General features: G+C 42.3%; 2 protein-coding genes across 5 annotated transcripts in view; one reads left to right on the top strand and one right to left on the bottom strand.

Annotated features, from left to right (window-relative positions):
- Window positions 1-3712, top strand: part of WDR76 (WD repeat domain 76) — a 45107-nt gene extending 41395 nt beyond the window's left edge. The window contains exon 13 of the mRNA XM_011941168.1: window positions 1425-3712. Coding sequence (XP_011796558.1) covers window positions 1425-1689 — 265 coding nt within the window. The 3' untranslated portion in view covers window positions 1690-3712. The remainder of the gene's footprint in view (window positions 1-1424) is intronic.
- Window positions 3713-6019: 2307 nt separating this feature from the next.
- Window positions 6020-10316, bottom strand: part of FRMD5 (FERM domain containing 5) — a 368282-nt gene continuing 363985 nt past the window's right edge. For 3 of the 4 annotated variants that reach the window (XM_011941172.1, XM_011941169.1, XM_011941170.1), the window contains one exon: window positions 6020-9703. In XM_011941172.1, coding sequence (XP_011796562.1) covers window positions 9126-9703 — 578 coding nt within the window. In that variant the 3' untranslated portion in view covers window positions 6020-9125. The remainder of the gene's footprint in view (window positions 9704-10316) is intronic. The other variant, XM_011941171.1, reaches the window with a different exon arrangement.

The following is a 10316-nucleotide window of genomic DNA, read 5'->3' on the forward strand; positions in this document are numbered from 1 at the left end:
TCTTGATCTCCTGACCTCGTGATCCGCCCGTCTCGGCCTCCCAAAGTGCTGGGATTACAGGCTTGAGCCACCGCGCCCGGCCTTTTGTTTTTTTAATGGAGTCTTGCTCTTGTTGCCCAAGCTGAAGTGCAATGGCACGATCTTGGGTCACTGCAACCTCCGCCTCCCAGGTTCAAGCAATTCTTGTGCCTCAGCCTCCTGAATAGCTGGGATTACAGGCCTGAGCCACAATGCCTGGCTAACTTTCCTATTTTTGGTGGAGATGGGGTTTTACCATGTTGACCAGGCTGGTCTCAAACTCCTGACCTCAAGTGATCTGCCCGCCTCTGCTTCCCAAAATGCTGGGATTACAGGTGTGAGCTACTGTGCCCAGCCAGTATTTTGTTTTTTAATTTTTTAATTTTTATTTTTTGAAATGGAGTCTCCCCCCGTCACCCAGGCTGGAGTGCAGTGGCGCGATCTCAGCTCACTGCATCCTCCACCTCCCGGGTTCAAGCAATTCTCCTGCCTCAGCCTCCCCAGTAGCGGGGATTATAGGCATGCGCCACCATGCCTGGCTAATTTTTGTATTTTTATTTTTTTTGAGACAGAGTCTTACTCTCTTGCCCAGGCTGGAATGCAGTGGCGCAATCTTGGCTCACTGTAGCCTCCATCTCCTGGGTTCAAGCGATTCTCCAGCCTTAGCCTCCCTAGGAGCGGGGATTACAGGCGCCCGCCACCACGCCCAGCTAATTTTCCTATGTTTAGTAGAGGCGGGGTTTCACCATGTTGGCCAGGCTGGTCTCAAACTCCTGACCTTGAATGATCCACCCCCTTGGCCTCCCAAAGTGCTGGGATTACAGGGGTGAGCCACTGTGCCCAGCCAATTTTTGTGTTTTTAGTAGACTGGGTTTCGCCATGTTGGCCAGGCTGGTCTCGAACTCCTGACCTCAGGTGACCCACCTGCCTCGGCCTCCCAAAGTGCTGGGATTACAGGCGTGGGCCACTGTGCCCACCTATATTTTGTATATTTTTAAAACATTTATGTAGGGTGATTATTCTAGGGGCTAAGAGTTTTCATTAACGATAGGGTCATTTAAGTAGCAGTGGGAAATGTGTTTCTCTATAGTCCATACTTTAATGAAAAAGGATTGTTAGTGATATTAAGGCAGAGGGCAGTACTTCTGTTTTTGCTTTTGAGAACTATAAAGGACTCCATATGTTTTACTTTGGGAGATTTTTGGATGAGGAGGATATCTGTCCAGAGGTTCAGTCCTGTAGAGAGGATGAGATAAGGTTGGTGGTAACTCAGTAACTTAATGAGAAGAAACTTGGCAGAAAAAACTAGCATTTAGGAGCAAAACAAATGCCATCTTTACCCTCTGCCCAGTGCTACCTTATTTAACCTTAACTTCATTTAAAAAATATATTGTTTTCCTCACTAGGCACAACACTTTCACTGGGCGATGGCTGACCAGGTTCCAAGCCATGTGGGATCCTAAACAAGAAGACTGTGTCATAGTTGGCAGCATGGCCCATCCACGACGGGTAGAAATCTTCCATGAGACAGGAAAGAGGGTGCATTCGTTTGGCGGAGAATGCCTTGTCTCTGTGTGTTCCATCAATGCCATGCACCCAACTCGGTATATTTTGGCTGGAGGTAATTCCAGCGGGAAGATACATGTTTTTATGAATGAAAAAAGCTGCTGAGTTTTTGGTTTAAGAACATCAATTTGTTCAAATAGACCACTGTCCAAGGAACCGAGTAATTGGCGTGCTTTAGTGTGTTTACTTGGTAATGTGTTATATTTAGCAAATATTAACATTATTTTATTAATAAGACTATAAGAAGAGTGTAATTTTAGTAAGGGAGAAGTCTTGGAGGGTTGCTTCTGCAGGATGGGGAGGGAATTTGAGGGGAGGCTCAGGTGCCTTCAGGACTTTTTAAAAAATTTTTTGAGACAGAATTTTGCTCTTGTTGCCCAGGCTGGAGTGCAATGGTGTGATCTTGGCTCACTGCAACCTCCGCCTCCCAGGTTCAAGCGATTCTCCTGCCTCAGCCTCCCAAATAGCTGGGATTACAGGCACCTGCCACCATGCCTGGCTATTTTTTGTAGTTTTAGTAGACATGGGGTTTCATCATGTTGGCCAGGCTGGTCTCAAACTCCTGACCTCAGGAGATCTGCCTGCCTCGGCCTCCCAAAGTGCTGGGATTACAGGCATGAGCCACTGCACCTGGCCATGAGCACTTTTAATCGAGACAGTATGCTGAGAAATTCTAACATTATAAATTATAAAGCTTTGACTATTAAAGTTTTTGTGATCTAATGATATGGTTTTGATTCTATAGTGATTTGTGGTTTATTTTATAGTTTGGAATGAATACTTATCTCTAGGCTCACACATTGGAAGGGGACCCGGAAAGGTAATCTAACTCAGTGATTTGAAACTTGATTTTTTTAACTGAGAACTTTTTTTGCCCCCTGCTTGTAGGTTAAATCTTATGTGAAATGCCAAGATAATTGCCGAGCAGCTTTGGTTTACCCAGGGCAGTGTCTGGGTCTGTCTGTATTTTCCTTTCCCCTTCCTCTAGATGACTCCTGAGACACAGGCAGGACTCCCAAGCACAGGGTTTGGATCTGCCCCGGTCCCGGCATTCCAGGATAAGATTGCCTCAGACCTATGTTTTTCAGACTGGGGGTTTTTGCTCTTCACATGAAATCAGTTAAATGACAATGACTGGTGTTGAAAAAAATGGAAAGAATTTGTAAAGAACAGAAAACATATTTGAGTAAGTATTGTTTGGTAAAACTTAGTTACATATGCATATATATTGGTAGGTATATATGTTTATGTATATTTTGATGTAAAATAAATAAATAAATATATATATTTTATCACTGTAGTACCATGGGTAATGGATAAAGAAGTGAAAGCTACTGCTTAGAATGAAGAATGTCCCAGTCTTACCTGTCCCGATCTTTAAACTGTCCAAAGGAAATTCAGTAGCCTGTTAAGTGAATACCTTCATTCTTACTCATATTTAGGTGAAATATTATGAAATACTCACCACTTTTGGTATTTTATCAAAAATGTTTTCTTTTCAGAAGTTATGGTAATTTCAGTGTGTTTGATGTTGGGAGGGGAGCTGCCAAATCAGTTATTCATATTACTGTGTGACATCTATCCAACTTTTTTCATTATTCTTCATTGCCAAATACTGAAAGACTTGTAAACAGCTTTGGCAATATGTTTGAATTCTTAGAGGAAATATTTTCGCATAATTCTATATCAGAGAAATATAGTGATATATAATTTCCTTGAAAACAAATTTCTAAATAATTTTCTTCTCTGTAATCTAAGTGTAAAAAGGTTTAGTTTTTCAATAGGTTTAGGTGTTTATGAACAATAGTTCTCTATTTTCTAGTTGATATAAGTAGAGGAATTGACAAGTGAGATGGAAATGTTAACTTATAAAGGGAAAGTAAAGCTAGGTGAGGTTGAGTTATAATTAAACTGTTCAGGAAACATCGTAAAGGCTTTAGGCTCCCTTTTTCATTTCTATACCAATTAATCTCATGGGTTCTAGAGTGGTTAGTTCTATGGGAATTGTTTTTGTTTTTAAAGATGCTGAAAACTACTCTCAATCAAATTAGTACCATCATTTAAGCTTTGAATACTTGGCGGTAGTGGCCTGGCCTCTTCAATAAATGTTAGCAAATTCTTGATGTTCCTCACTTTTGTGGTTTCTTTTGCCATACTAGCTTCATAAACAGTGCTATTTATATTCACTTACACTTTAGAGTTATATCTGGAGGCAATGCAGGAGGAAAGTAGAATGAGTAGGGACTTTTTTTTTTGGTGATAAGCTTTCTAATGGAGTAATTGTTTAAATCTAGACAGCACATAAAAGAAAATTGTCCCCCTTGGGACATTCTTACACTGTAATCTGTAGTGAAAGGTACTTCTCCCACAGACTTGCCTACAGCTGGCTTCTGTAATTGTGTGTGTATTATTGCTTCCTTCAGGATAAGCCTTTTCTGTAAGTTTGGCCTTTATAATATCTCTTAAGCTCTGAATTCCACTTTTTATTCTTTTTTTTTAAACATACCCAGCCTTTTGTTATGTAACTTTTAAGTAAGGAGCAGACAATTCTCATTTTCGGTTGTCAGAGACTTGGTCAGACTAGGAGAGACCGCAAATGATTAGGAATTAATAGAATCTGAGTTGCTTAAGTCCTATTTTAGTATTCTGGCCTTTGAGCTTCCTTTTCACCAAGATGATTTTAGAAAAGAGTTCTCTAGGAAAGCAGGGATCCTTAGGGCTGTGGATACAAGGATTTAAATCCTTTCAGCCATTGTACAGTAAATGGGGTAGAGTGGGGGAGAAGACACACATGCCTTCTCTATCAAACTAAGAAGAGGAAATATATGCCCTCTAACTTCAGATTCCAAAAACTTCCATGTCCTATTGGGTTGTCCTTTCTGACTTAGTACATTTCCCCCTGCTTTTTAGTAAGGTGTTGATGGCTAGAAATACCAAGACAGCAGATTATATTTTGACTCATTTGGCTGTAAATATTTGGATTTTCAAATGAAAAAGTGGAATTTATGAGGAAGATAACATTTAGTACAATTACACAGAGCTGAAGAACAAAACATTTTATGATACATTTTCCCCAAAATGGAAGCTGGGCAAGAGGAAATTTATTAAAAGTGTGCTTTGCTTGTTTTACTCCATTCCATCAGCAAGTTGTAGCGGTCTGAAGAGGAAGCCTGTTCATGAGCTAAAACCAAGTGTGTTCAGGTGCAGAGGAGCTAGATTGTGCTAGAGGAATCCAAAGCAGAGGGAGTAGGGACTAGAGTCCTACCAGGGTGTGTGCACAGGCTGTTCTTGATAAGCTGTCAGCAGAAGGGAGGCTGCTGTGAATCAGCAGGGCCATGGGAAGCCACCCAGGTCCAGTGTTTCTTGTGCTTTTTACTCTTTGGATCACTTTAAGCAAAATCTTATGTCATAAAAACATACAAAAAATTCCACTGGGGATAGGGTGCTGGATAGCATTTTATAGGTAGTGGGTACCTCTGAAATTTGGAGGTAACATAGCCCAATTGGTGTTTAGGAAGATGATCTGTAAACAGAAATGGGAGAGTGGAGGGGTAGGCAGAACTGAGAAGACAAAGATTAGGAAAGAAGCTAGCACAGTGGACCAAGCCCCCAGTGTCACCTCTTATCCTCATGGAATTTGGAAGACCATTTCCAATTCTGTAGCCACAGAGTGATGGTTATATAATCAGATAAGATAATGCTATAGGGATGTATTTTGTAAATATGTGGTGTTGGTATCATTGTAGTTCCTTCTTAGAAAGTATTTTCTGTGCTCCCACTTAATCCAGGCTTGAGTAAGAACACCAGACTAGAAGCTGGACCATCTGGGTTCTAGTTTGGGCTCTACCACTATGTAATCTTGGGAAAATCACTTAGCCTTCTTGGTTTTCCTCATCAGAAAAATGATGTCCAATTCACTTTAAAATTATTACATTTTATAGCTTCTCAGTTTCTCTTTTTTTTTTTTTTTTCAGATAGTCTTGCTCTGTCACCCAGGCTGGAGTGTAGTGGTACGATCTCAGCTCACTGCAAGCTCCGCCTCCCGGGTTCACGCCATTCTCCTGCCTCAGCCTCCTGAGTAGCTGGGATTACAGGCATGTGCTGCCATGCTCGGCTAATTTTTGTATTTTTAGTAGAGATAGGGGTTTCACCATGTTGGTCAGGCTGGTCTTGAACTCCTAACCTCGTGATCTGCCCAACTCGGCCTCCCAAAGTGCTGGGATTATAGGCGTGAGCCACTATGCCTGGCCACTTCTCAGTTTCTAACAGTATGTATTTGGGGGTATGGGATAAGGATAATAGGTGGATACAAGCAAAATGATTATTTTATATGATCCAAGTGAATAGTAGTCAGCTGTGTAAATCCCACCGGTATTCTTTTATCTATGTGTAACTTTAAGACAGGCTGTTATTAAAGAAAGAGCCCACTCTTCCATGATATTTAAATATTTATTAAGTTTAAAAATAATCTTCATGGCACCAATGATTTTATGCTAACTACATACTGCATATGTAGAAAAAAGTACATTGCTTTGAAGGAAAATGTAACTTAAGAGTTTTTGGCACACGGAAGGTTAACAACTATATATTTTGAAATGAAACTAAGAAATTCACATTTGCAGGTAGTTTACCCTCTACTGCTTAAAGATGCAGTACGCTATTCTTTAGTAAGAGTTTTATTTCCTCTGATAGATGAAGCTATGAAAACCAGTGCTTTTTCTACAATGATAAAATAATTTTGAGAGAAAATGAGAGACATGTTAGAACACAGTATAACCAGGTTAAAAACTTGAACAATTTTTAACGGTGGAGATATACCAAAAAAGACTAATCACCAAAGGAGGTTTATTATTCAAGCACTATTTGAAAAGCAAACTGAAGGAAACTTTTCTATCCATATTTTCTGGGATGAGCCCTGGAAAAAAACCCTAAAGTTTCTGTTTAGAGAGCAAACTTTAGCTGTTAGAAATGGCATAGACTACTGTACTGTTAGAACTCTAGACACAAGGAACATACTAGGATATGGAATACTGCATCTGTCTCTAATGTGAATATGAAAGGTCAGAGTTGAGGCTATCACTCACTGCATAGAAACACCAGATTCTACAAACTGAGGTAGGAGCACTACACTAAAAGGTAATCTTCTATGTTGCATAAGACAGTAGATATCCAGGTTGACACCAGCCCCCTGTCTCCTGACAGCCTTTTCATCTCTGGGTCTACTTTTCACATTAGTCCTGTGCTAAATAAAGCCTTTGCTATGTAGATGACAAGTGGCAGTGGCTAGTTGGTTTTAACTGACCCCTAATCTCTACTAGGATCTCTTTCGGTTTGTATTGTCACTCGATAAATAGATGTTTAGAATTCTGCCTAAATTGTTGCTGGTATGAAAATGGTCACAGAGGCCCTCTTCCCTTCTTAGATTCCAGCTGTTTTAGCATTCCAGTATTTGATCTTGCCCATTTGGCATCAGACATCTTTTTGCTGCTGGTTAGTTGTTCAAGCACCCTTTAAACAAGCAACCCTGGTGCCTCCACTGGGAAGAGGTCTCAGATCTTTAATACATGTCAGGCATGGAAACAGAGCTGACTGACCCTCTTCTGCTAACATACTGGTAAGGATCACTTTTACTGTCTAGATCAGGATTGGCATATTATGGCCTGTAGGCCAAATTCAGCTCACTGTTTTCATAAAGTTTTATTGGAACACAGCCATGTTCCTTCATTTACAAATTATGGCTGTTTTTGTGCTGTGATGGCAGAATTGAGTGGTTGTGACAGAGCAAGGCGTGCTAAGCCAAAATAGTTCCTGTGTAGCACTTTACAGAAGTTTGTTGACCTCTGGTCCAGATGACAGGATGTCTTTAAAATTATGCACATCTCTCCCTAAGAGCCCCAGTTATTCCACAGTTGTCGTATTCTAAACATGGACATGGTTCTACCATCTCAGGGGACAAAATAGGGGAGGTCAAATCTACAAGTGACTCATTCTGTTCTGCGTTTGGGGCTGTCCAATTAGGGAATCCGCAGCTGCTCTACTTTTGTGTGGGTCCAGGAATATGTCCATTGACCATCCTTAAATAAGCCTTCAAGCCCCAGATGACTTAGAAATCTCTCCCTGAGATGAAAACAGGATCTTGTGTGTGATTGGTTTTAGAGTTGAAGAGCTTGGGCCTAGGACCCCACACTCACCCTTCATATGCCTGTGCTGCTGCTGTGTGCTTCCAGGACTTCCCTCTGCAAGGGTGGTGATGCTTTCCTAGAACTTATGCAGAGGGTGACCCTAGGGGGCAGCATTTCTACATCTAAGTGTTGGTCTCTGCCACGGTCACCTTCTGTGTTTTGTAGGCATCTCTTAGAAATCCTATTTTAAAAGATTCTTTTCCTGGTCCCTTCTAAGGCTGTTGATCTTGGAATTCTATTTTCTGAAGCTTTTCATTCTCAGGATCGGTTTCTTTCTTGCATCGTTTAGTTCATCAGGCTCTATTTTCTTAATCCATAAAGTAAAAACAAAATATGAATTGTTAAGAAAATAACATTTTGTTGTTAAAATATAAATTGAAATAGTCTTTGGGTCGGGGGTTGTATATAAAATAAGCACTGCTCTCCAAATCTCAACCGTCTCTCAGGTAACTTAACTCTGCTTTCTCTTAACCATACTTTGTCCAACATTTCTGACAGAACTCTCTCTGGCACCACTGAATTCATTTAACGCCCGTGGAGCACTATAAAAGTCTTGAGGTTCTACAGAAAAAAAAATCACGTTAAGTCTAGTTTCATTATACAAAACTATGGTGATGCCCACTAGGCTCTAGACTAAGGGGACAGACTTACCCCACCCCTGCTGCTGCTGCTGCTGTAGCGGTGGTCCCTTCAGATGCCCACTCTGCTCAGATTTGAAAAAACAAAAGGAAAAGAAAATCCAACTCAGACCATCATAAGAAGCAACTTTCCATTTAATCATTCTACATGGATGTTTACTTTTTTAAAAGTTCTGTCTGGCAAAAAAAACTAAACAGTCCCCATTGTCCAGATCCCTGCCCTGCCCTGCCCTGCTGAGGCTGCAGTGACGAATCTACTGGAACCCAGTGGCACCAGCAGGAAAGCTCCTGCAGAGTACAGAGGACAGCAGCTCTCTAGTCTTCAACTAGTGTCCCCTCTGCTAGGTGACACTACTGCAATAATCAGTAATAGTAAAATAAATTATTTTTATTTGATACTTCAAAATAATACACATCTATGAAAAATCAAAATTCATAAACTGAAAATTATCCTGCAAATTGGAAAGATGAGAAACAGAGTTGCTGAGCCTTTCTTGAAATAACTTCTGAAGAAAATTAGTTTTCCCAGTTTGTTTAGACAGGGCGTGAGCCTATCCCTTTCTTCTTCTGGGAAACACCCTCCTAGGCTGCAGTGGACTTTGAGTCATGAGAGGAGGACTTGGTATATGTGCCGATGGTTCCGCGATGGGTCCCATTGCTGGGAATGGGTAGCTGGGCTCCTTGGTCCACCTGGCTAGTTTTTGGGAGGAGTCATGCCTTCTCAGGTGTCAATGAGCAGGCTCACCACTGAGCGGATTTTGCAGGCAAACCATCGCCTGAGGGGACAAAAGTATTGATAGTGGAATTGTTCAAACTCGGGGGTCTGGCGGATATCGCGGAAAAAGGCAATGTCAAGGTCAGACTCGGTAAGGATGATCAGGAGGAGGAGCAAAACAAAGAGGAGTCCCATGGTCACAAGGAGCAAACGGAGGACACTTAGAACAAACTTATTCACCTGTTCCTCCTCGGGCCCGCTGTGCCCCTGACACAGGGCCCTCAGCTCTCCCCCAAGGGCTTCCACCTCTGTAGCAGTTGGGGTGCTGGCTTCAGATTCCTTCTCCTCCTCGATGCTGCAGGTGGCTCCATTGATCTGCCGGGAAAGCAACATCAGCTCCAGGCTGTGCTCAGCCACAGGGGTGGGCAGCACACTGTCTGCAGGGCTGTAGGCCTCGTCTGCAATCACAGCTACTCGCTCATTGCTATCTGTCCGGCTGCTTCTCACGTGAGGCAGGAAGGTGTCCCCATGGGAAGAGGAACGCACTGGCGTGGAATGGGCACTGTCCCGTAGGGACTCTAGGCCTAGAAAGGCAAAAGGAACATGACTAGGCTGTGTCCCAATGCACCCTTTGCTTTCCAGCGGCACCCACTGTGTTTTATTGGGTACCATTCTGCACATCCACATGACCAGCAGCAGTAGCCGCTGCACTCTATTTCGATATATCAAGAGGATGACAGCCTGGGTGTGATTGCTCATGTCTGTAATCTCAGCACTTTGGGAGGCCAAGGTGGGTGGACTGCTTGAGATCAGGAGTTCCAGACCAGCCTGGCCAACGTGGTGAAACCCCATCTCAAGTAAAAATACAAAATTAGTCAGGTGTGGTGGCACATGCCCGTAATCCCAGCTACTTGGGAGGCTGAGGCAGGAGAATCGCTTGAACCTGGGAGACGGAGGTTGCAGTGAGCTGAGATTGCACCATTACACTCCATCCTTGGCAACAGAGTGAGAGAGACTCCATGTTAAAAAAAAAGAAAAAGAAAAAAAAAGGCTGGGCACCGTGGCTCACGCCTGTAATCCCAGCACTTTAGGAGGCCGAGGCAGGCGGATCATGAGGTAAGGAGTTCGAGACCAGCCTGACTAACATGGTGAAACCCTGTCTCTACTAAAAATACAAAAATTTATATTTGTGTGGTG

The sequence above is a fragment of the Colobus angolensis genome, unplaced genomic scaffold (genome assembly GCF_000951035.1).
Source record: "Colobus angolensis palliatus isolate OR3802 unplaced genomic scaffold, Cang.pa_1.0 Scaffold199, whole genome shotgun sequence".
Lineage (NCBI taxonomy): Eukaryota > Metazoa > Chordata > Mammalia > Primates > Cercopithecidae > Colobus > Colobus angolensis.